The 26,829-nt window shown below is 22.4% G+C and overlaps 7 protein-coding genes across 7 annotated transcripts; 5 read left to right on the forward strand and 2 right to left on the reverse strand.

The window, feature by feature from the left end:
• Positions 1-1,899: 1,899 nt before the first annotated feature.
• SRAE_2000022200 (Protein kinase domain and Serine-threonine/tyrosine-protein kinase catalytic domain and Serine/threonine-/dual specificity protein kinase, catalytic domain and Protein kinase-like domain-containing protein) lies at positions 1,900-2,894 on the reverse strand (the record flags this gene model as incomplete). The annotated part of the gene is made up of 4 exons (XM_024651024.1): positions 1,900-2,082; positions 2,152-2,273; positions 2,311-2,691; positions 2,741-2,894. 4 exons carry the CDS (start codon positions 2,892-2,894, stop codon positions 1,900-1,902), a joined length of 840 nt encoding a protein of 279 aa, XP_024504743.1.
• Positions 2,895-4,671: 1,777 nt separating this feature from the next.
• SRAE_2000022300 (Ubiquitin carboxyl-terminal hydrolase 32) lies at positions 4,672-7,731 on the forward strand (the record flags this gene model as incomplete). Its single annotated transcript, XM_024651025.1, has 4 exons — positions 4,672-4,762; positions 4,804-5,241; positions 5,287-7,670; positions 7,720-7,731. The coding sequence occupies 4 exons, from the start codon at positions 4,672-4,674 to the stop codon at positions 7,729-7,731; spliced, it is 2,925 nt and encodes a 974-aa protein (XP_024504744.1).
• Positions 7,732-7,760: 29 nt separating this feature from the next.
• On the forward strand, positions 7,761-8,090 carry SRAE_2000022400 (Ubiquitin carboxyl-terminal hydrolase 32; the record flags this gene model as incomplete). The annotated part of the gene is made up of 1 exon (XM_024651026.1): positions 7,761-8,090. One exon carries the CDS (start codon positions 7,761-7,763, stop codon positions 8,088-8,090), a length of 330 nt encoding a protein of 109 aa, XP_024504745.1.
• A 1,068-nt stretch (positions 8,091-9,158) lies between these two features.
• Positions 9,159-12,119, forward strand: SRAE_2000022500 (Ubiquitin carboxyl-terminal hydrolase 32; the record flags this gene model as incomplete). Its single annotated transcript, XM_024651027.1, has 1 exon — positions 9,159-12,119. One exon carries the CDS (start codon positions 9,159-9,161, stop codon positions 12,117-12,119), a length of 2,961 nt encoding a protein of 986 aa, XP_024504746.1.
• A 3,766-nt stretch (positions 12,120-15,885) lies between these two features.
• On the forward strand, positions 15,886-17,043 carry SRAE_2000022600 (Protein kinase domain and Serine/threonine-/dual specificity protein kinase, catalytic domain and Protein kinase-like domain-containing protein; the record flags this gene model as incomplete). Its single annotated transcript, XM_024651028.1, has 1 exon — positions 15,886-17,043. The coding sequence occupies one exon, from the start codon at positions 15,886-15,888 to the stop codon at positions 17,041-17,043; it is 1,158 nt and encodes a 385-aa protein (XP_024504747.1).
• A 1,222-nt stretch (positions 17,044-18,265) lies between these two features.
• On the reverse strand, positions 18,266-20,668 carry SRAE_2000022700 (Hypothetical protein; the record flags this gene model as incomplete). The annotated part of the gene is made up of 4 exons (XM_024651031.1): positions 18,266-18,831; positions 18,886-20,153; positions 20,203-20,504; positions 20,579-20,668. 4 exons carry the CDS (start codon positions 20,666-20,668, stop codon positions 18,266-18,268), a joined length of 2,226 nt encoding a protein of 741 aa, XP_024504748.1.
• A 3,534-nt stretch (positions 20,669-24,202) lies between these two features.
• Positions 24,203-26,405, forward strand: SRAE_2000022800 (Zinc finger, C2H2 domain and Zinc finger C2H2-type/integrase DNA-binding domain and Zinc finger, C2H2-like domain-containing protein; the record flags this gene model as incomplete). The annotated part of the gene is made up of 4 exons (XM_024651032.1): positions 24,203-24,526; positions 24,574-24,631; positions 24,742-24,820; positions 25,139-26,405. The coding sequence occupies 4 exons, from the start codon at positions 24,203-24,205 to the stop codon at positions 26,403-26,405; spliced, it is 1,728 nt and encodes a 575-aa protein (XP_024504749.1).
• Between the last annotated feature and the right edge of the window lie 424 nt (positions 26,406-26,829).

Consider the following 26,829-nt stretch of genomic DNA (forward strand, 5'->3'; position numbering starts at 1 on the left):
ATTACTAGGAGAAAAGACAACATACAGTATTGTTTTTGTAATATTCTCATAATCAAATTTTGACTCTAGTTCATATAATTTATTGGTAATACATGAAATTTCATACTTTCTAATAAATGTAACGTCTTTTAATATATCACTTTTATTTTTGTTACCGGATACATCTTTTTCTTTTTCAAAATAATTTTCATTTCTAACTTCTTACAATAACTTTTATATTTATTATATATATTTTCAAAAAATTCACTTGTAGTTTTTTCTTTTTCATTATTGTTAGTTAAATCGAAGTAGTCTTGCAGGTCTTTTAATTTAAAAAGTTTGTCTCAATTTTTTGTTTATTTTATCAATGACTTCAGTAATTTCTTTAGAAAAAAATAAGTATTATGTTGGAAAAGGAAACGATTCAAAATTTAGACTGTTTTTTGGTTCATCAAATAGTATATTATTATAATTTCTAAATTATTTATTAATATAAATTCTAATAAAATTATCATTTTTTATCCCAATAGATACTCTTGATCAAGATTCTATTATTTAAAACAATTTTTATGTATAGAAAATAAAGTGTAAGTATTAACAAAAGATATAATACAAATTAAGATTATGTGAAGTTTAAATAAACACCAAGTTCTTTACTGTTATTATATGATATCATCTTAACTTAACATCTTAAGAAGTTTTAAAATAATATCATTTATTTTATTAACAATGAAATAAAATGTGATGTAATAAATTAATTTTTATTGAGAAACAATTTTTATCATAATGATATCATGTACATTTTATTTTAATGTTACTATAAATATTTGACTTTTAATCGTTTAATAATATATTTTCAATACAACAATTATTTGTATATATTAAAAGTTATATTTATAAATAATTGTTATGACTTTTTTATGTTATAAGTTATTTTGAAAATAATTGAATTTGATCGAAAAATATAATTAATTTTCTTACTTATTTTTTTGAAACATTTATAAAATTCTTTAACATATCATCGGAAATTATTTTATTTTCTAAACCGTTAAATAATTCTTTTTAAAATATAATTTTTGTTGAAATAAATTTTTATGGTAAAAATGTAAATTACAAAATGATAACTTAATGTAATTGTTTGTACTTTAAAACAAATTAAATTATACTTATAAGTTTTTGCTGACTGACATTTCAAGGATAAAAATCTATTGACTTTAAATAAGTGTTATGCAAAATCTTTATTATTTTTAAACTTATAACATTTTTAATAGCATAATTACTTAATTAATTTAAAAAAAAAATATTTTATATGTTTCAGTATATTAGTAAAAACATAATAGGTAATGGATGTTACGTAAATCTATTGATGATTTATTAATGACACGTTTCTGTATTTACGTAAATAGGTTAACATGTCAATATAATAAATATATCATTGTTTCAAATTTCTACCAAAATTTATTAATTCTAATAAATCTATAAGTAAATATTTATGGTATAAAATATAATTTTCTTAATTATGGAAAAAAAACCATTTTTAAATTGCTATATTTGATAAATCTTTTCAAACTAGACTAAATATATATAAATTAAGCTATAAGTTTTTGAGATCATTATGGTATATAGTTAGGTAAAAATATTTTATTTATTTTAATCTGATTTTTTTAAACAACTATTATGTTTTTGTTAAGATTGTTATTTTCTTGACAAATACTGCAAGAATTTGAAAGATATTTATAATTTAAAAAAAAAAGAAAAGATTTTTCCATGATTAATATTCCTTGGACATTATTCGTAAAAACGTTTTTACGATAAAAAATGAGATTTTATTTACATCAATAATACTTCTTAAATAAGTTGTTTTCAATTTAATTTTTTCATAAAACAAAGGTGTTTTTGTAATTTGCGAAGTGATAAGTGTTATATATTCATTTTTGTTATCCTTCCCATTCCTAAATTTACACTCATACATACAGGTAAAACTAATGGACAAGTTAAAACTAATTTTGTTCCTGGGCGTTTATCCTCATTAATTGTTAGAAGAAAACCAATTAATTCTTTCATTCTTGAAGATAAGTGACTTCCAAATTCATTATGTCTACCCTAAAAAAATTTATAAAAATATTAATTATGTAATTCAATTTATGCATCAATTAAAAAAAAAATATTTACCTGAGTTATTTTCATAACAATAGAGGGTAAAGATTCACCATCAAACGCTCGAGTTAAATGAGTTAATTCATATAAAATACATCCTAAAGACCACATATCACTTTTTTGATTATATTGTCTACCTAAAAAAAATATATTAATAATTAAAATAAAACCAACCTTCACAAATTTCTGGAGACAAATAATTTGGTGTTCCAACAACAGTAGAAGCTACACTTTTGGTGTTTAATTGTTTTGAAATACCAAAATCACTTAATTTAACAATTGTTTTTTTTTTATTCATTAATATATTTTGTGTCTTCAGGTCTCTATGAAGAATAAATTTATTGTGTAAATAATCAACTGCCATAGTTATTTGTGTAAAATAATTTAATGCTACTTCTTCTTTTAACAGAACACCATTTTGATCTTGTAAAAATTTTGATAATGTTCCCCCTTCTGCATATTCCATAACAATACTTAATGCTCCATCTGAAGAAAAATATTCTATGTATCCAATAATGTTAGGATGATGTAATTCTGATAAAATTTTTACTTCACCTTAATTAAAAAATATATTAAATAATTTAATATTTATTTAATTACATACTCATTATACTTGCTTCTTCACTATTTTTAAGTCCTAATGTTGAGACAGCTTTAACAATCACTTTTTGCCTAGATATATCTTTTTTTTTACGGCATAGCCAACAAATTCCATGAGCACCTCTACCTGCAACTGCTATTTTTTCATATTCTTCCATTTATTATCTAAAAATTTATTACATTTTAAATAAACAAAATTATTGTCATTTAATAAAAAAAGTTTTATAAACAATTTAGAAAGTATCATATAGAAAATTATAAAAAAAACCACACTTTTACAATAAATATATTAAAAAGATATATGTGAATTTTTCTAAATTAATTATTATAGAAAATAATAAAAAAAAATTAATAATAAAAAATCAATTTGCAAGTTTTATAACTAATAAAAAAATGATCCTTTTTATATAAATTTTTTTTTGTTCTCGTTTGTTTTTAATTATAAAATTGTAAAGACATTATTGGAGTTATTACAAAGAAGCAGAAACAAGTATTTTGATAATATTTTTTAAATATTCATGAGTTAATTTGTGTTGCCAATTAACTAATAATATAACAAAGCTTCTAAATATATCAAATTTTAATCAAAATTAGCTATAACAAAAATTTTAAAATGGAGTCATAACTAACTGGTAAATTTATTTTCTTCTATATATTTATAAATATAGTGTGTCTACCTACGCCTACTTTTTTTAATATCACTACAACATTCCTTCTTAACATACTACATTAATAAATTAATGGTCATTCAAAAATTTACCTTTTTATATCGCAAAAATTATATCTTTATAATTTAACAAAAGAAAATAAAGATATAGATTACTTTAAAAACTTTAATTTTTAATAATAAAAAAGATTTCATAAAAAAAAAAATTTAAAATATTAACAAAAATTATGCAAAACTATTAATTGCACAAAAATAATAGATTTTTTCATCAAAATGCCTTAGGCATATTGCAGCTTTATATAAATGATCATTTTTAGAAAATAAATAAATTATAAATTTGACTGCGTTAATATAGTAATTGTAACAAGGTAGTTAAAAATATTTAATAATAATTAATTAGTATATATTCGAAGGAATTTTATTTTTTTTTTATTAATTTTAAAGTGAAAATTAAATTACTTATTTTAAATATAAAAAATTTATTAATAAAGTCACATACACTTGACATTAATAAATATTCTATTGTAATTGTAATCAAATTCCGTTTGGCCAATAAATTCATTCAAAAAAAATGTCATTGCTTATATAAATAATTTATAAACTATTTATTAATCATAAATTATATTATAAATTTATTTTTATCATTGAAATAACATTTCTCTTTTCTTTTTTATATAGTTGATTCATAGTAGTAAAAGTTTTTTTTTTAATAAAAAAAAATAAAATAAAATTTAATAACAGCAGTTAAAGAAACTTTGTAAAAATAATCTCCAAAGTATTACAATTTATTTTCATCAAAAATTTTCTAAGAAAAATTGATAAATATATACAATTCTATTAAAAACAAGTTTAGTAAGGTTAAAGCGCAAACAATAAAAGATTGTTATTATCGATTTAAATTGTTAAAGTATAAACTGTGGTTGATAGTACTATTTGAAAAATTATCAATTGTTTAATGCCAAAACTGTCAAATTAGATTTGTTATAATTTCGATTGAATAGTAACTTAATCTTTCAATTCTATTGGTAGAGCGTTTACTAAACAATTGAAGACAGTTTACAATAATAATAATTACTTATTAAAGTTTTTATTTATCTAAAAAAAATTAATGACAGAATATTATTATTATTTATTTAGATAATATTCCTTTAATTTCCATATTCACGTGCTATATTATTTTAAATTATTATTAAATATAATACTAGTTAAAAAGTTATAATTTTGGTATTAAATTTTTTTTAAGAACTTGATTAACATATTTTTATGATATGGGAAATAAAGATTCTTATTTAAAACGATCATATGATGATCAAACTGATTTTGATATTCCTATAAAATATGAAGAAGCAGTTGAAATATGTAAGTATAAATAAGTTAAATAAATTTTATTCATATAATAGTAACTGATTCAGAATTTCGTAGACTAGAGACAGCATGGAATAATAGAAGACAAATGAATGAATTTGAATTTTGTAAAGAAATTTTTAAAAATACAAAAGTTCCTAAAAATTTCCAATCATTAATATATCATAAATTTTGTTGGGATGAGGAGGCAATAACTTTTGAAACATTAGTTATTTCTATAGTTATTTTAACAAAAGGTGATTTAGCTATGAAAAAGAAATTTTTACCAGAAGTTAATGAAAGATTTTTTAATATATTTTCCAATGACTCCACTATGATGGATAGAGAAGTCACCTTAAATCATAATTTATATGAAGTTTTGTCAGGTGTTACACATTTTACTGAAGAAGAAATTGGACTTTTAAATAGTTTTTTCTATGATATTTGTACAATTCAAAAGAATAAAATGAATTTTGATAAATTCAAATTTATATGTAATGGGTCTTTAACGTTTTCTCAAGTAAAATTATTATTTAAAGCATATGATTCTAATGAAGATAGTCATATTGATTTTAAAGAATTTTTATGTGCCTTATCAGCATCATGTAGAGGACCACCGGTTGAAAGAATAAAATTTATTCTACAAATGTGGGATAGAGATAAAGATAATAATTTTAACGAAGAAACTATAAATAATATTTACAAAGAATTAGATATTGAAGAGAAAAACAAAACTTTAAAAATAAAAAATGGTAAAGTTTCTTTGTATGATGTTATTTGTTGGGCAAATGGTATAAAAGAAGTAGAAAATTTTTTAGAATTAATAAAACAAAATTCATATATATGTTTTGGTTTACCATTACAAAAAAATGAAGAAGAACTTTTAATTATTAAGGGATACAAAAATTCTGTAAAAAGAAAATTAAATACTGAATATTATATAATATCATATAAATGGTGGAATAAAATGATTAATGAAATGTCTAAAGGTACATATGAAATTGAACCAATTTCTGGTGGAGAATATCTTATAGAAACAAATTTTCCATATGAATGGATGTATATTTATGAAGGTCGTCAAATGATTGGTCCAATTTTAAAAGAAAACATTGTTGAAAATGTTGATTATGTTGCTATTGACAAAGCACTTTTTTTATTTTTAAAAAAAAAATATGGAATATATGACAATGAAATTAAAAGATATTGTAATTATGATGGAATAATTGATTTATATCCACCTTTAGTATTAATTCATTGTCATAAAGGATATGAAAAAAAACCATGGTTTTGGAGTTTATATCCAAAAACATTACCAATAAAAGTTTTAAAAAATGATGCACAAGAAGGTCTTGAAATAGATGATCCTAATGCAATAAGACTTTGGTTGATGCCTGAAATGATTCTTATTGATGATGAAGATATTTCATTAGAAAAATTTACTAATGATAGAAAGTTTTTAAAAATTCTTCTTGAAATACGAAATCGAGATATGTCATGGCCTGAAGAAATGATTGAATTTTTAAATATAACAAATGAATCATCTACATTAAATAATGATGGATATTTTTTATCAATGCCTCTTGTAAATAGAAGTGTATTATCTGTTGAAAAAAAAACATCAGGAATTGTTGGTTTAGCCAATTTAGGTAATTCATGTTATATGAATTCCGTACTACAATGTCTTATTCGTACTGATGTTATTACTGATTATTTAATAAAACGTTTAGATGAAAATGTAGAAGATAATTCTTTGACAACAGCTTTTGGTAAATTTTTATGTGAAGTATTTGCAAGAGAAAACAACAAATTTACACCAGGTGAATTAAAAAGAATGATTACAATTAAATGCCCATTGTTTGCTGATCAAAATCAACAAGATGCAAATGAATTTTTATCGTGTTTTTTAAATACAATTAGTGAAGAATTAGCTAATTCAAATAATGAAAAAGGTATTGTACCTGATACTACTTATCTATCAGACACTCCTGCTGATTTAGAATGGAAAAAACAATTGGAAAGAGAATTTTCTATTATAACATTGAAAATTTGTGGACAATTGAAATCATCATTAACATGTCAATCATGTTTTAATGTTTCTGAAACATTTGAACCTTTTACATTTTTACAATTACCAATCCCAGATAATGAATTACTTTTATTGACTATAATTTTAGTACCACAAAATGGTAAGACACCAATAAGAATGTCATGGTCTTTACCAGGGCATGTAAAACTTCCATATATAAAATCATTAATAAAAAACAAAACTGGTATCATTGAAACATCAATATTTTTTGCTATTTTGGATTCAAATTTTAAGCTTAAACAAAATATATTTGAAAAACTAAATAATGAAAATGTAGAAGTTAAATCATTATGTTCATTAAAAGAATGTAATATTATTGCTTTTGAGATTGTTCCTGAATCAACTGATTCTTGTCCTGTTTTTGCACTTAATAGAAATGATCATTTTAATGATATTTATATTATTAAAGCAATTGATGGTATAACAAGCTTTTTTTTTGGAATGCCATTAGTTTTTCAATATAAACCATTAATAACTAAAGTTTCTGACTTTTATAAAGATGTTTATAATAGATTATCTCAATATTATTTAAAAGATGGAAATAAAAATAGTACACATAACAGAGCAATTGATGCAAGTGAAGATTTAAAAGGTAGATATCCTTTTGAAATTGTAGCAGTAGATAATTCATTTGAATGGTGTGCAATATGTGATTGGACAAAATTCTGTAGAGGATGTAATTTAGAAGACCTTGGAGAATTTGTCTCAACAGATATAAGAAATATAGCAATTCATTGGAAACCATCATCTTTATATCTTAATTATCAATCAGTTATGGATTTGATGTGTACAGATGATGAATCAGTAGAAAAAGAAAAAGAAGAATATAGAAAACCTGTAAGCCTAACGACATGCCTTAATGATTTTGTAAAACCTGAAATATTAGATGACAGTTTAACATGTAGCTTTTGTAATAAAAAAACAAAAATGGAAAAAAAATTCCAAATTCAACGACAACCAAATATTCTTATAGTAAATTTAAAAAGATTTGTATACATTCCTTCTAGTGGCTGGGTTAAATCAAGAAAAGCTGTTGAAGTACCATTTACAAATTTTACTATTGTTTCTAATGGGTATACTTATGAATGTTATGCTATTGTAAATCATTATGGTGCAATTGGTGGTGGTCATTATACTGCGTATACAAAAGTTAACAATAAATGGTATTTATTTGATGATAGTTCATATAGTGCTATAAATATTGAAGAAGTTGATGTAAAAAATGCATACATGATATTTTATAAAAAACAAGAATAGATATTTATATATTAATAAAAAATTAAACGTAATATATACACATAAAATAATTTATTTTAAAACATACTATAATTTTTTTGTCTCTACCGTTTTTTAGTAAACCAGAAAGTTGATGAATTCTACAACATTTATATAAGCAAATTTGCATTATTTTTCTCAACGTGAATTTAGCAAGATAGGTTTCACGAATCTTTGTAATCGTACCTCATTGTTTCTTTTTTCTTCAGCTAATATTATTCCTACATTATTTTTTTTACTCTTATTTTTAATTAAAAATTAAAAATCTTTTTTTAAAAATATTTATAATCAAGAATCTCATATGTAACCTTTATTCAAAGAATGGTCATATAAAATTTTCAAACTTTTGATTATAGGAGATGTTATTATCTTGTAATTTCAAAAGTTTCAGATTTTATCTCCAAAGAGGTTTCCTAAATCATTCTATATCAAATAACATAAAGTTATTATAATTATTGATATTTAAAATAATTTTTTTTATAAAAGATTTAAAAAAAATTCTTTTGTGAAATCTTATTAAAGTTCTTTTATAAAATTTCATGGTAATTTATTTTAATTATCTTTATTAAAAATATATCGTAATTATACATTAAAAATAAACAAAAATTTATTCACAAAGATAAAAATCTATCATTAAAATATAATTAACAAAATCTGAATAAATGATAATAGCTAAAATAAGTAATTAAAAAAAATTGACATTGAAACGGTGGAATTAATTTGTAAAAAAAATGACTCTACGAAAATAAATGGTAACATTTTTTTTTTATAATTTAAAAGATATATTTAATGTGACTGATTGATATATATATATTTTAAAGTGTTACCACTTACAATTAACATTAAAAAAATGCCAATTTTTCGCTGTGAGATTCATTTAAAAAAATAATTCGTAAGATAATTGTAAGCTCTTCCTTTTTTATCAAACGCGTATTTTTTTTGTAGCTTTAATTAATTTGAATAATTGTTATATATTTAACTTATATTGACTTAAAGAGTTTAATTTATAGAAAACCATTCTAACAAATGTACTGCAATTAATTAATTTTAATGGATAAGACAATAGAATCAAATCATCAATTAAATCTTGAAAGTGTACATTTTTCAAAAAATGAAATTATTCATTTGGATAACTATTTTAAGTATATCTCCACACATTTTGATGGTGTCATAGATTTTAGAAGATTTGTCGAAATTTGTGTTGGTACTTTGACTCAAAGGCAATTAAAAGGTTTATTTGAGGTTTTTGATGAAGATAAAACTGGTTGGATAACTTTTAAAAAATTTATAGATGGTTTAGGATATTCATGTAGAGGTACATATGATGAAAAAATTAAATTTGTTTTTAAAATGTTTGGTATAAATGAAGGTGAAAATTTTGATAAAATAACATTTGATAATATTTGTAATGAGTTATCAATACCAAATGAAAAGAGAAATTTAGTTTTTGTAGATGATCAAATTTCTTATTTTAATATATTAAATTGGGCAAGAAATTTGCAAGAATTTGATTGTTTTTTAAATGTGATAAAACAAAATTGTTTTGTTTGTTTGAATCTACCATTATCTTCTTTTGAAGAGGAGGTAATTTTATTACAACGTTACAGAATAACTTTTAAAAGAACTGTTAATACAGAAGTAATAATTATTTCTGCAAAATGGTGGAATGACATGATAGAACAATTGTTAAATGGATCAAGAAATATTAAACCAATTAATTATAATGAAGAAATAATAGATAATGATTTATCGAAATCAATGGAAGAATTGTATAATCTTAAAACTCCGTATGGAAAATTATTGAAAAAAGGACTTGTAGAAAGCATTGATTATGTTGTTCTAGATAAATATTTGTATTTTTGTTTAGAAAGAAAATATGGATTATCTGGTTCACCTATAATAAGATATATTAATTCAAATGGTGAAGTTGATCTTTATTTATCTATGGTATTCTTATATATTAAAAATCAAATTAAAAAAAATATTTTATATGGAGTATGGGCATTTCCTAAAACAATACCATTATGGCATTTAAAATTATCTATTCAAAGAGAAAGTGAATTTGGTAAAAATTTTGAAGTATTATTTTATTTATTATCAAATGAAAAACTTATAAAGGATACTTTAAAATCATTAGAAGATTTATTTGGAGATCAAAATCGAATACAGTTACTAATTAATTTACATTACTGTAAATATTCAATGAGCAGAGAATCAGAAGAAGATTCAGATGAAAATTCTAGTGATAATACTAATGTTGGAAATATATTATCTTCTAATGAATCTATAAATAATTTAGAAATTTCTCAATTAAATTTGGATAGTGTAGTAGGATTAGCAAATATTGGTAATTCTTGTTATATGAATTCAGTTTTACAATGTTTAATAAGAACAACATCAATTAGTGTATATATTTTAAGAATATTTAATGAAATTAATAATAATCATTTTTTAATTTATGCTTATGGAAAATTTTTACAAATTGTTTTTCAAAAACCTGGTATAGTATATTTTCCTAATGAACTAAAATTTGCGATTGCATCAAAATGTCCTGCATTTGCAAATTGTCATGAACAAGATGCTGGTGAATTTTTGTCAAGTTTTTTAAATATTCTAAGTGAAGAAATTTCTACTTTAAATAAAGAAAATGGAATAGAACCTAATATTTCTCATTTAACCACATCTCCTGGTGATTTAGAATGGAAGAAAAAACTTATTAATGAAAATTCTATAATAACAGAGGAGATATCTGGTCTATTAAAATCATCATTGACTTGTGAGTCGTGTTTGTATACTTCAGATACTTTTGAACCATTTACTTTATTGCAGTTGTCAATTCCTGCAGATAATAGAATTCTCGTTAAAGTAATATTTTTACCGTTAAAAGATACTTGTGCTACTCGATTGTGCTTTTTAGTACCAGGAAAAGAAAAATTTTCTTCAATAAAAAGATTGATTCAAGAAAGAACTAATGTACATAAGAATAATTTATTTTTTAGTTTTATTGATAGTAAAGCTAATTTATGTCAAGATAATTTTAGAAAATTAAATGAATTTAAATTTGAAGATATTGAAAGTATATTATCTAATTCTGATCACAATATTATTGCTTTTGAAATCCCGACACTAATTTTTAATTCAGTTTTAAGTTTTGCAAAAATCAGGTCTGCTAGTGCAAATTGTTTACATAAAAATAATTCTCTTGTCTTTATTGGTATACCTTTTCCTTTGCATTATATTCCAAAATCAACTCGTGTGAGTGATTTTTATGATTATGTATACGATAGATTATTTAATAATAATGAAAAAAATAGTGAAAATATAATTAATGAAAATGAAGAAAAAATATATCCATTTACAATAAAAATGGTTAATGTGAGATTTCAAGAATGTAGCTGGTGTAGTGTCTCAAAAGATTGTCCTGGATGTGATATAAGAGTATGTGGAGAGTTTCTTCCATCAAATAGAATTTATTTTGCTATTGATTGGAAACCAGAATTTTTTACCAGTGATTTTAATTTAGAGGAAAAATTTTTGGTAGCTAATAATTATAAAAAAACTCCAGAAGAAATTGAATTTTATTCTTCTATAACTTTATCAGCATGTTTTAATGCTTTTCTAAAATCAGAAATATTGGATCATGAACTTGTTTGTAATTCTTGTTTTAGAAAAGTTAAAATGAAAAAACAATTTAAAATTGAAAGAACACCTAATATTTTGATTATAAACTTAAAGCGTTTCATGATTTATTCAACAAATTTGTCGAGAAAATTGTTAAATGGTGTAGATTTTCCGTTAACAAATTTTTCAATTGATGAAGGCGGTTGTACCTATGAATGTTATGCGATAGTTAATCATATTGGAGATATTAATAATGGTCATTATATAGCATATGCAAAAATAAACGGGATTTGGTACTGTTTTGATGATATTAATGTTGAGGAAGTTACTGTTGATCAAATTGACAAGACAAACTCTTACATATTATTTTATAGAAAAAATCTATTTTAAATTTATATAAATTTCTTTTTATACTTTTTTTTATATATTGGAAAAATATATTGTTTTTTTGTCAAACAAATATTAAATTTATTTGTTTTTAAATTACAAATAATTAGTTATGATTATGTAATTTTATATGCATGAAAAGATGTATATTTAAATTAATTGAATAAAGTAAAAACATTTTTATATGTTACAATTTTTTAGTACAAAAATAATTATTTTTTTTATACTTTAAAAAAAATAATAAAAAAAAAACGTTTTATGAATTTACTTAATCTTTTAGAAAAATTTGACTTTAGTTACATACAATTAACCACTATTAATTTATTTTAAGTTTTTGTGCTAAAGAATATTACAATAAAGTTTATAATAACTTTATAAAAATAATTAAAACATTAGGTAAACGTTTAGCATTAAAATATAAATTATTATGAAAGTATAAAACCGTTAAGAAAGATTAAATTATAGTAATTGTGGAATTTTTAAAATAAGTTTCTGTATAACGGTAAAAAGTAAAAATATTAACACAAAAATCATTCACTTGAAACTAACTTTTTAAGAAAATACTAGTAATATTAGCCTCATCTTTGTAAGGTAATTATTACCTGAGATATTGAAAAGTCGGGAACAATGAATTTTTTAAAAAAATTTCCGCCTTTCTTCATATCTCGTTTCAAAATCAAAATAAATACAATCAGATTTCTGCAAACGTCTTCAAATCACTTTTCATATGGGGTCTACCTTCAAAATTTTTTTATATCTTAAAGCACTTTCGAGATATAAAAAAATGATGACAATGGATTACGCGCGAAAAAATACCAAGCTTCATATCTCAAGAAACATTGAAAAAAAAAAAAAGTTTTCAACGTAGGGTACACCTGAAATTACGAAAAAAGCCCAGCGCATCAAGATTCATGGTTCTGTGACTTCATTAACTTGAGTTATCACAAGATTCTTAAAACTTTATATAAAACATTTTTCTTATCATATCTTCATTTTTAGAAGACCTATGAATATGTAGATAGGCTTAATGAATTTCTCGCAAAAAACTGATCTAGAATAAAATATTTATTTTTATAATTTACAACATTATCAAAGAAGTCGAGATTTAAAAAAAATATTCCAAAATTTCGCTCCTCAACTTTGACTACTTATAACTCTTGAAGTTTTAATTTTCAAATATTGTTGATTATATTCAAAATTCATCCCGCTTCAAGGGCTATCGAATGAATATAGTAGCATATTTAAATTCAAAAAAAGATGTTTTTTTTTGTCACATTTTTGAAGATAAAGTCGGTAATCTAGAATATTTTTAACCAATTTCTGAATCTCTGAAAATAATAATACTATAGGTATAAAAAGCATTTATGTAAACTTACTTTTGAAATGAAATCGAATGAAACTAATTCTGTCTTCATAGGATAAGTATTTGCTGAGATACTGAAAAGTCGGGAACAATGAATATTTTAGAAAAATTTCCGCCTTTGGTCATATCTCGCTTCAAAATGAAGATAAATGCAATCAGATTTCACCAATCGTCTTCTATTGAGTTTTCAAATGGGGTCTACCTTCAAAATTTTTTTATATCTTAAAGCACTTTCGAGATATAAAAAAATGGTGACAATGGATTACGCGCGAAAAAGTACCAAGCATAGTATTTCAAGAACGGTTGAAAATAAAAAAAAGTTTTTAACGTAGGGTACACCTTAAATTATGAAAGAAGCCCAGCGCATCAAGTTTCATGGTTCTATGACTTCATTGACTTGAGTTATCACTAAATTCTTAAAACTTTTTTTCAAACATATTTCTTATCATATCTTCATTTTAAGAAGTCCTATAAAGTTGTAAATAAGCTTAATGAATTTTTCGTAAAAAAGTGATCTAGAATAAAGTATTTATTTTTATAATTTACAATATTATCATGGAAGTCGAGATTTAAAAAAAAATATTCCACAATTTCGCCTTTCATCTTTGAATCCTTATAACTCCTGAACTATTAATTTTCTAATATTGTTGATTATATTCAAAATTCATCCCGTTTCAAGGGCTATCGAATGACTATAGTGGCATATTCAAATTCCAAATAAAGTTGTCCATTTTTGGTCGCATTTTTAGAGGTAAAATCTGAAATCTAGAAATTTTTCAGCCAATTTTTATATCTCTAAAAATAATAAAGTTATATCTATGAAAATTATTAAGCTAGAATAACTTTTGATAAGAAATCGAATGAAACTAGTCCCATCTTCATAGGGCCATTATTTGCTGAGATACTGAAAAGTCGGGAACAATGAATATTTTAGAAAAATTTCCGCCCTTGGTCATATCTCGCTTCAAAATGAAGATAAATGCAATCAGATTTCTGCAATCGTCTTCAAATGAGTTTTCAAATGGGGTCTACCTTCAAAATTTTTTTATATCTTAAAGCACTTTCGAGATATAAAAAAATGGTGACAATGGATTACGCGCGAAAAAATACTAAGCACATTATTTCAAGAACGGTTGAAAATAAAAAAAAGTTTTCAACGTAGGGTACACCTGAAATTACGAAAAAAGCCCAGCGCATCAAGATTCATGGTTCTGTGACTTCATTAACTTGAGTTATCACAAGATTCTTAAAACTTTATATAAAACATTTTTCTTATCATATCTTCATTTTTAGAAGACCTATGAATATGTTGATAGGCTTAATGAATTTCTCGCAAAAAACTGATCTAGAATAAAATATTTATTTTTATAATTTACAACATTATCATAGAAGTCGAGATTTAAAAAAAATATTCCACAATTTTGCCTTTCATCTTTGAATCCTTATAACTCTTAAAGTTTTAATTTTCAAATATTGTTGATTATATTCAAAATTCATCCCGCTTCAAGGGCTATCGAATGAATATAGTAGCATATTTAAATTCCAAAAAAAGATGTTTTTTTTTGGCCACTTTATTAAAAGTAGACTTGGAAACAATTAATATTTTATAAACTTTTTTATTTGTTGTTATATCTCATTTTGATATAAAGATAAAAGAAAAAAGGGTCTGAAATCAATTTCTATTAAATTTTCATTTAAATTTTACATTCAAAATACTTTTTCATTTTCATTAATTTTAAGGTATTTAAATAAATCAGGGTATTGTATATGACACAAAAAAATACCAAACAATATATTCCAAGAAAGGTTGGAAATTAGAAAACAATTTTCAATACAGAATATTTTTTAAAATTAAAACAAGGACAATGCATTAAATTTTATGTTTTTACAACCTTATTATATTAAGTTATGATTACATTCCTGAAAATGTTTTTTAAATATATTTCTGATCATATTTCAATTCAATAAACATCTATTAAGACGAGACTAATCTTAACGATTTTCTCAAATAATAATAAATTGAAATAATTTTTTTAATAAAATATTTATTGCTCTCTTTACCAATTTTAAATTATTATACTTTGTTTGAGTTCTATTTTTTATATTATGATTATATTATAAATTTATTTTTTTTAATAAGTATCAAGTAATTTTTTAGTATTTATAACTACAAATTTTCTAATCGACTATGATATATTTTTACTTTTTAATATTCATAATTTTAAAAAATTAATTTAAAATTTATAATTATATTAATAAATAACAAAATTGATAAAAAAAAATTTTTTTATAAAATTTACGTTGTTTATAATAATAATTCAGATTTTTATATATAATTTTAATACATATATGCCTTTGTAATATTAATCTTCATCAAAACATGTTAATATAATAATTTCGAATAAAATGTCTAGTCATAAACCTTCTATAGCTAGAAATGTTTCATCAAGTGGAAAACGTTCTATAAAGAGTGATAAAAAAAAACCAACTGAAGTTTATAATAGATATTTGTTTCCAATGACAATAACTAATATGTATAATGGAATTAAGTACATTATAACTGGTTTACAAAGGGTAGAAAAATTTGGTGGAATATATATAGTTACTGATAAAAATACAAATGCACTAAAAAGTATAAAATTTGGATTGGCTGATAATTATCATGTTGAAATAGACGTATATGTAACATGTATGGAATTATTTCCTGATACAAACAAAATTAACAAGATAATTGATTATGGAATTATTGAAGGAAGAGATGAACCTTTTATATTAATGGAAAATATGGCATTAAATTTAGGTGAATATCTTAAAACATTTGAAAACAATAGATTCGATTCATTAACTGGATTTACAGTATTATTAGAATGTTTAAAATGTATTAGTTTTTTTCATAGTATTGGATTTGTTCATAGAAATATAAAACCTTCTTCTTTTTATATTGAATTAAATGATAATAAAAGTATTAATAGAATGTTTATTTGTGATTTTGAAGGTGCTCAAAGAGTAAATTTGGAACCATCTAAATTAGGAAATATGAGTAATTCGCTTAAAGAAATATATGAAAGAAGATTAAAAGAAAAAACTTGTGGACTTAAATATTGTCCAATCCGTCAACATAATCCTTGTAAACCTATTTTTAAAGATGACATAGAAAGTTGGTTTTACATGGGATTATTTTTTTTAGAAGGTACACTTCCATGGGTTAAATGTTCAAATCATGATGAAATGAAAGTTGAAAAAGCAAAACAAAAGATGAGAGATCCTGGTAATAATTTTTACAAACATGCACCAATAAGATTTACTACATTAATAAATCATATAGATAACTTTGAAGAATCTGAACCTATTAATTATGATTTTCTGATTGATAAAATGGAAAAATATATTAAATTTTTACAAGAAGAAGATAAAAATAAATTTGAACTTTCAAAAGATAAGTATATTATGGAAGCAGAAAAATATAGAAAAAATGGATCTGTAGAAAAAGGAAAGATGAAAAATAATGGAGAAGGAAAAGGTGAACAAGCTAAATGTGAGAAGAAAAAAAAAGCAATGATTTAAAATAAAATTTTTAAGAATTTATGTAAAAAACTTAATATCACTAATCATTTGAGTGTATTTTTAAATTTAAATTAACTGTAACCTTATGTGTTTAAATAAATTTTAAAAAAATTGTAGTCTATTGAAATGTTTATCTTTAAAAATTTTAAGTGTAACAAAATTTAATTAACTATAAAATTTTTTTTTTATTTTTACTAAATTGTTAGTTGTTTTTTTTAAGTAAAAATATTTATTTTGATAAAAAAATATTCAGCTATATTTAAAAAGTTGACGATTTTTAAAAAAAAAAACAAATTAATAATTTATTGTTAACATAATAACGATTCCCATATTTACAATTATTTTAAAATTTTGTTAAAACATTGGTATATTTTTTTAATTTTAAATATAATGTTTATCTGCTTTTTTTTTCATTATATTAATTTCTTTAAAATTTGCTTACATAATCATTAAACTATTTACTTACTATTTTATTTTTAATTTTTTTTTCACGCTTATCAAAGTTTTAAAAATCATTTAAAATTTATATTAATATTATACATTACAAATAGGTTGATAAATCGTTGATGTATTTTTCGATTTATTATACATATCAGAAAAATATAACTGAGTTTGTATATAAAGTTATATGATTCTAGTTGTAATTATTTAGAATATTATTAAGAATATTATAATTGTAATTTTTTTAAATTAAATTTTAATCATTATAAAAAATATTGATTTTTAATTATATATAAAATAAAAAAAATTATTTTTCATTTTTATTTGTATTTAATATAACTTTATTATTCATAATAATATATTAGAATAATTAATAAGTAATAATAAAAACAAATATAAATTTTTATATTTATTTAAATATACTTTTAAAAATATTTAAAGCACTTTCTTCATGATAAATTTAAATTTATTGTACATTTACATAAATTATTTGGTATTGAAAATGATAAATTAAACATTATATAAACAATAATAATAAGTTAAAAGATTAATATATATCAAAATATATTGAAGATATTAATATAAAAAGAAACATTTTAATATAATTAATAATGTTATAACACAAAGTACATCAAATATATTTAAACTTGAAAATAGTACTTTTTTAATTAAAATTGTTAAATTTTATAATATAAAAATTATTTTAAAAAGAACATTAAATATAATCTAAAAGTTATTATAAAATAAATATATTTTGTTTAAATAATACATTTTTTTAAATCTATACAACAGAATGATTTGTAACACCTTGAGAACTTGTAAATTTACCAAAAAATGATGTTCTAACATATTGTCTTGTACACCAAATTCTAAAAGTTACTTCACTATCTGTAGGTCTGTAAATTGATGCACTATCTGCTGTTGTTATAGATGATTTTCTATTTTTTTTAACTTTCTTGTTTCTTCTATTTACAGTTCGTATTTTCCATGGACAACAACATGTTATAAAATGTTGACCTAAAACATAAATCATCATTCGTAATTTTCTTCGTATTACTGGTGTTCGTACTGATACTAATAATGGATTTAATAATGGATCAACAAAAGATGCTATTCTCATAACTTGATACCATCTAGCAAAATCAGCTACTTCATCTGGATTTTCTAACCAAAATACTGATATTTCAATAACTGTTTGCCCCAATATAGATATAAAAAATGCTGTAATTGATAATAAAAGAGTATTAAATAATGTTTCCCTTCTTTTATGTGGTGAAACATCACTTTGTTGATGAATTTTTAATACACCATTTTGATGTCTTACTTTCCAATGATAAAATAATGTAACTATAAAAACGATTAATGCTACAAAAAGAAAAATTAATGTAAACAATGTATGACCTCTTAAAAGATAAACTCCAAATCTATGATATGGTTCAACTCTATCACATCTTTGGCCAATATCATTATAATGTGAAAAATGACGAGCCTTATTAGTACATTCATATTCATTTCTTCTATAACTAGAACTAACACCATCTAATAAATTATCTAAATATGTAATTGCCGATATTTGAAGAAGAGAAAAGATAATATGGGTAATTATAAGAAATATCCAAACTAATGAAAACACTGTAATAACACAAAATTTTGAAAGTCTTATTGCTTTTCCAGACATTGATTTTGAGATAACAACAAGAACAAGAACTAATAAATGAGTTAATCCTAATAATGAACCATTTTGTGATAATGAAAAAAGTGTCTCTTGAACTAAATGTTTGTAAAATTGACTAGGAGCAAATAAATGTGATTGTAAAGTTTCAGCAATAGCATATGCAGCAGATTTTTCTTCACCAATAGTTGTATCAGATAATGGTGCATATGGATTTTCTGTAAGAAGATCTGAAAAAAGTATACCAAATGATGCTACAAATAAAAAATTTGAAAAAAGAATATTAAAAATAAAAAGAATAGTTGCTGTTGATAGATGAGATTGTGTTTGATATAATAAAATAGATAAGCATAAAGTATTGAAAATAACTAATATTAAAAGACACATTTCAACATAAACACCAATTAATGCTTGACTACCAATATTTTGATAAGTTTTAGATTCAATTAAATCAAAATATATACTTTCTGTTGTATTACAATCTTCATTATAATCATCAGGTGTTTCTATTATAATATCATCATTTGTTGTTTGATTAAAATATAATAAACTATTTTGTAATATTTCTTCTTCAAACATATGATTTACTTTTTTATCAATTCTATTACATTTCATAACTTTTTCAATTTCTTTATATACTGTCATAGCAGCTAAACTAAAATGTTGAAGTAATAATCTTGTTTTTAACATTAAATGAGGTAATATACTTTTTCCTCTAATAGTACTTGATAAATGGGCACTTAATGAATTCATAAATATATTATCTTCTGTCAATGATTGACCAAAGCCTTTATATACAAATTGATTATGATTTATAAAAAATTCTTGTGGTGTATCACAGTTTCTTGCGAATCGTTGAAAGAAAATATTTACTCTAATCATACCACCTCGAATATTACATATATTCATAACACTTTTCATAAAATCTGTTTTATTCATTACATGACATCTTTCGTACATTTCACTATATACGGTAACTACTTTTTGACATATTAATCTATAAATAATTTCTATTTATTTATTTATATATTTATTATAAAACTTACTTTCTATCTTCATTATGTCTTTCAAAAAGTATTCGAAATATATCGGCATAAAATTGTAATTGATAAACACCAATATCATCAGTCTTTTGGCAAACTAATGAAAAACCAGCTTTTAAAAAATTATAATGAAAATTACTATTATATTTTTCACGAGAAAATCTAGACTTTATTTTTCTTACAACACTACAACTTTGTAAACTTGTTATTAACCATATTAATCCTTCATATTTAGGATTCACTTTTGTTTCATTATTATTCATACATATTTGATGAGTATCATTTGATTGAAACAAATATGTCATCTAAACTCAATAAAAAAAACATTATGTTATATAATAATATTTATTTAAAATTGTAATTTATTTTGTAAACATACCGCTCCATGCATTCTATCTGTATAAATAAACTTATGATTGTTATCAGTACATAGTAACGCTAATTGACGTGAATTATTAAATGGTGGCATCCATTGTTCTGTAGGCAATGATTCAATGATATAAATAGTATGTAGAAAAAAAATAATTAAAGAAAAAATTGATAGAAAATACATCTTAAGATATAAATTTATAAATTTTCTTTGCAAATATAAATTTTTATTTATTTTTTTTTGTGAAATATAAAATTATATTCTAAAATAATTGTTTTAAAGGTCACCAAACAATTACATAAATTTATTTTAATTAATAATAATATTTCGTTATGACTTAAAATATTGTTTGTTAAAATAATTCTATGATAATTTCAATTTAAAAACACAAGAAATAAGATTATATTAATATAATTTTATAACATGTCAATCCAAAATGGACAATTTTAATCATAGATTTATGTCTCAATGACAAACTGAAGAAAAAAGAATTTCAGGATGAATCATTGAATTGAAAATTGATGTTATAAATAATGATGCTAATTGCCAAATATGTCATGTTATATTGTCTTATATATTTCCTTATACTTCTCAATAAAATGTTAAAAATGACATAATTTAAAATAAACATAGACAATAAAAACATTTTGCATCAGTATTGTTAAAATATTTTTATTTTACATCGAAATAAAAATTAGAATGTTCACAAAAAGAGGATATTTAATGACTTATTTTTTTTTTGTTAAAAAAAAGATAAGAAAAAAAAATATTTAAAATTTGAAAAGATTTAAATTTTCCCTTGTTTAATTGAAATGATATTGTCTCATTATATCAAAACATATTTGTAAATAACACTGTAATTGTATCGCTTAATCATAACCTAGAATTACATTTTGAAGTACATTTGAAGTATTCTTTTGTTATGGTCAATCACTTTTCAAAATCAACATTATATTCCAATAACCAGGATACATAGTATTTGTAACAAACAAACTTTCTTTAATTTTTATTTGTTAATGAATTTAAAAGTCTGTGCCAAGAAGTGTCAGGAATATTTCTAGAAAACATTTGTAATTTCTTTATTCAGCCATTTTTTTTTTTTTATTATCATAATTCAAAATTTCCAAAACCTAACTATAATAATTTTATTATCAACAAAATTAATATGATTTTGCAATGTTTACATAAGAATAATGTGATTTAATATGGATACAAAAGCAATAACTATAATTATTTAAATGAGTTGGTAAAAGAGGTACGTGTGATCTTAGACTATTCCGAAAAGTACTTTATTCTTTTAAAAATCTGTTTACTGGTACATATTTATTAGTATATAGGTAAAAAATATTATATAAAAATGTTTTGTATAAACTTTAAAAGATTAATATACTAAACATTCTTTTTATATGTTGTTTAAAACCTCAAATTATTGATATATAATTTATTTTATTACTTTATTACATGATAATATATAATAATAAAAAAAATTTTTATATATATATATACATATTAAGAAATATTAAATTATCTTATTTATTTAAAATTAAAAATTACCAGTATATGTATTAAAAGAATTATTAATGTTAGTTTGTTGTGGATATATTTATTATATATATTCTATTATAACAAAAGATGTATCAAAATTCTTAACATAAATTTTTCATTCATCTCAAACTTTATGTAAACATTAAATTGAACTTTATCTCCTTCCGTGTTATCACTTAGACATAAAAAGACACACTTATATCCAGAAATATTTGATTATAGTATTAAGAATTTTGAAGAATCAAATAGCTCGTTCAGGTTGGTAATGAGTAACACGAATTTTGCTGCGTCTAGAAATAAATTTATATCTTTTGATTGTATTCTTTAAATAAAATATTTTAAAGATAAAATAAAATGTTGCTGATACAATAAAGTAATTGACAATTATTTAAAGGTTTTTATACTTATTTATAAAAATAAATGGCTATTATTTTTGCCCTTATCAGATACAGGCGGTCAAAGAATAAAAATAAAGATTACAGTTGTATATACTTGAAGCATATAAGCAAAAATGATTGGAAGACATTAATGGTTCATATCATTTGTACAATATTTCTACATATCATATAAAAACCATGTAAAGTATAGTTAATGATAAAAATTTTCATTTTGTAGATGAAAATGAATCTTTTTATATTTATTATTATATTTATTCATTATTTTTATTTTGTTTTTATAATGAATATTTTTTACAAAAAATAAATAATTGAACTGATTAATTTTTTTTTTCCTCTATATCATTATTATTTAACTAACATACTATAAGCTGTTGGTCATTTGTTTATTATATAATTCAGAAAACGTCACAAACCACCGTACTTTTTATATTTGCAGAATCGTTTATTTCCTTTACTCATCAATTATTTGCGGAGTCCATTTTTACGATTACGTCAGATGCCTTGAGCCCTGGTACGTGTCACTATTTACATTTGGTCAGTGGGATCTCAGTATTTTTTCTTAATACTTTTTCACAGACAAATGTTTCCCGGCTGAACAAAAAATTTTTATAGTGAATGTAACTTGTTATATTTGTATCACCATTTACATTTATTTGTTACTGGCTACCTTCCTGAGCCAGGATCTTTTATTTGAGGACAACTAAATCAAACAAATTTTTTTTTTATCACTTCTCTTTCTATATTACTTCTTTTCTTTGGTAGGTCCAATCACTATTTAGTAAATAGAAATCTTTTATATTCTCAGTATTAAAATACATACATACAAGGATCAGGAAAAAAAAATATATATATATATATTTGTTGGAGACAAAGAACCTAAAGCTGAAAGCAGGAGGAGCTCCAAAACTTGACATGACCTGGCACGATCACACTTGACAATTTGTTTGACAATAGACAGGTAAAAAAATGTAAATGAACTGGGACCTAGGTTTATGTATGTAAATGTTTTTGAATGAAGAAGAGTCCCAATCACCAGAGAAAAACTGTATCACAACCTGCATAATATTTTGTTGACCGTACATCTTTCAATTATTGTTCCTCGAATTTTGTCAGTTTAAGTGGTAGCGTGCGCGTTAATCCTAGAGTGTTGATAGCCGAAACGCGAATTGCGAAACCATTCCCGTGTTTACGAGATCCACCTACTTCTTTACCTTACATATAATCACCATTTACATAATATATATTTTCTTTCAATCATCATTTTATTATCATTATTTTACTTCATCATTTCCTCTTTCAAACTCCACCCTAGATTCTAAATAAATAAGAATTTTAAAGTGTTGACCAAAAGACATGCCTTTAAAATATCCTATACTTAAATGATTTCAGGATACAATCGTAAATATTAATTTTGTTAAAATATATTTTTAAATTAATGCCTTGGAATAAATTTTTTTCTTTTAAATTTACTCTAACGCTACCTACTTCAAACTTTTTAAATATACATACAATTATTTCTTCAGCTGTCACCGACAGCCTTCTTCAGCTTGCACTATTATGTTACGCTTCAAATTTTTTTTTTTTTTTGTGAATAATTTTTGTACACGTTATTATATATATATATATATATATATAAATATATATATCTTTAGTTCTATATTAATATACCTACTTTATACTTTAGAGAAGAATGCGCGAACTCTCTGAAAACGTAAATGTAAAAATTGGTCAACAACCTTCTGAGAATAGTACCAATTTACTTACAACATCAGAATCATTATTATTAGCATTGGCAAGTAAAGCTACAAATAAAGCTTCTATATTAAGTCTAGAAAATATTAATTCATCTAATAATGTTGAAAATAATATTAAGAAAAGGAGACGTAATATTGGTAATATGGATAATACACTTGATGGTTTAGTTGCTAGAAGAGCTGAAACTGATCCTAATGCCAAATTATATCAAACAGAAAATGAAGTCATTGAAATGCCAGATGATGATGAAGAATTAAAGGTAAAAAATCATTTTAAATAAATATTTTAATAATTTTATTTTTGTAGAGAATTGAAACTGATGTGGATGTTGGGAATCGTTCATGTAGTGTATGCGGATACAAAGGTAAATACTTTATTTTTTTTACAAATTAAAAATTATCTTATCATTAATGTAATATTATAACAATATTGATAATTTTATTAATCTTTTTTTTTATCAAATTTTTGTTTCAGGTAAATGGGTTTCTGAAATGATACGACATAAAAGAGTACATACAAATTCCAGGCCATTTAAATGTAAACTTTGTTCCAGGTAAGTATTAAATAAATAAATTTAAATAAAATTAGTCATTTAAAAATTCAATAATTATCAATTTTCTACTTTTATAAAATTTTTTTTTTCTATTTTAAAAGTTAATAGTTAAAGAAAAAAAAATGCAAGAAAGTAGAATTTTAGATAAGGCAGTATTTAATACTTATTTTATAATCCAAAATAATAAATACCGCTACAACAAAAGTCATATTAATTATTTATCATTAACATTAATTTTATATATATTTTTTAAATAATCACATTTTATTAAAATTAAAAAAAAATTTTTTAAAGCAAAAATTAGCATTTTTTTTTTAGAACCTCACGATGGAAGGCAGATCTAATACGTCATGTAGCAAAAGCCCATGGAATTCGTGTAATTTCAAAATATTCACGATCAAAGGCATTTGAAATAACACGACATAGTAAAGATGACTTAAATATTTCACAAAATTCATCATCATCATCATGTGGATCACCAATTCCTTCTAAAGAAAATAATTTATGTAGTCCAAAGATAAAAAGAATAAAACAACAAAAATCTTCTTCATTTAATACAGAAGGTATAATTAAAAATATTGCAAATATCAATTCATCAAATAGTTTTAAATGTTTAATTTGTCGATATGAACAAGAGTCTATCGAAATGATGATTCAGCATTTAGATAAAATACATTCAACGTCTCCATTTGAATGTATTAATTGTAAACAAAATTTTAAAGAAATTCAAGAAACAGCAGCTCATTGTTCATTATCAAAGAGCAATTGTACACCAATGTCAATTAAAATTAATTTTTCATCTATTTGTAATAATACACTTTTTGAGTCTTCATCTGCAATATCTGCTTATCAACCATCAACAAATCATTTCCTTCCAGAATTGGTTGGACTTTCTTCACCTAATTCACTTCAATCAGAATCATTATCACCATCATCAACAATCTCCAGTGCCAGATCTTATGAAATACTATCTACTTCTATTGGAAATGAATCTTCATCAAATTGTAATGATACCATTTCATGCAATGATTGTCCATTTACTTGTAATGGTCATGATAAACTTTTACAACATAAATTAGGCCATCTTACACCAAAAGGTCCATTTAATTATAAATGTATATTTTGTAATTGGTTTGCAAAAAAAAGATCAACTGTAGAACAACATATGCTATTACATACACCAAATCCTTCAGAATTTATGTCAGAAGTGGAAAAAAATCTTATAACACCAGCAACTAGTAATGATTTTTTTAATTTAACTCCTCCTTTTGAACAATCATTTAATCATACGGGAAATATCTCATATGATGCTATTGCTCTATCTCAACAATTAACATCTTTTCAAAAAACATTATCAATTTCACCATTATTTGCAGCAATTACAGCTGTGTCAAATCAAGCAAGTCCTAATCTTCCAACAACATCTAATATAACTCCTCTCACTTTGCTAGATTTACAAAATTCATTAACTAAAAATCAATCAAACCAAAGAAGTAATATTAATTCAATTTCTCAAATGACAACAATAACAAATCCATTTTTAGCATTTAATTTGTGCAATATGTTATCATCCAACAGAATGTAATAATAAATCATAACAATTTTTTTTTTCTCTTTTAAATTTATAATTTATTTGTTAATAATTCATAATTTTTATACACTAACCGCCTCCTTCAATTTAACTCATGGATTTTAATTTGATTATCAAATTTTTATTATTATTATTTTTTAATATCCCTGTGATTTATATATGAATTTTCACTTATTTAAATGCTTTTATATATTTATTTTCGCAATGAAATTATTTATCTTATATAAATATTGTCAATTTTTATAAATGATGTTCTATCTTAAAATGCTAGAGAAAGAAAATAATATAATAAAAAGAAAAAAAAGTAACAAAAGTATATTTTCTAGTTTTTATTTTATAGATAATTTTTAAAGAAAATAACTGTAAATTAAATGAAAATATAAACAATAAGTTGATTAACAAGGTTTTAAATAAGCTT

This window comes from Strongyloides ratti (genome assembly GCF_001040885.1).
Source record: "Strongyloides ratti genome assembly S_ratti_ED321, chromosome : 2".
NCBI classification, from domain to species: Eukaryota; Metazoa; Nematoda; class Chromadorea; order Rhabditida; family Strongyloididae; genus Strongyloides; species Strongyloides ratti.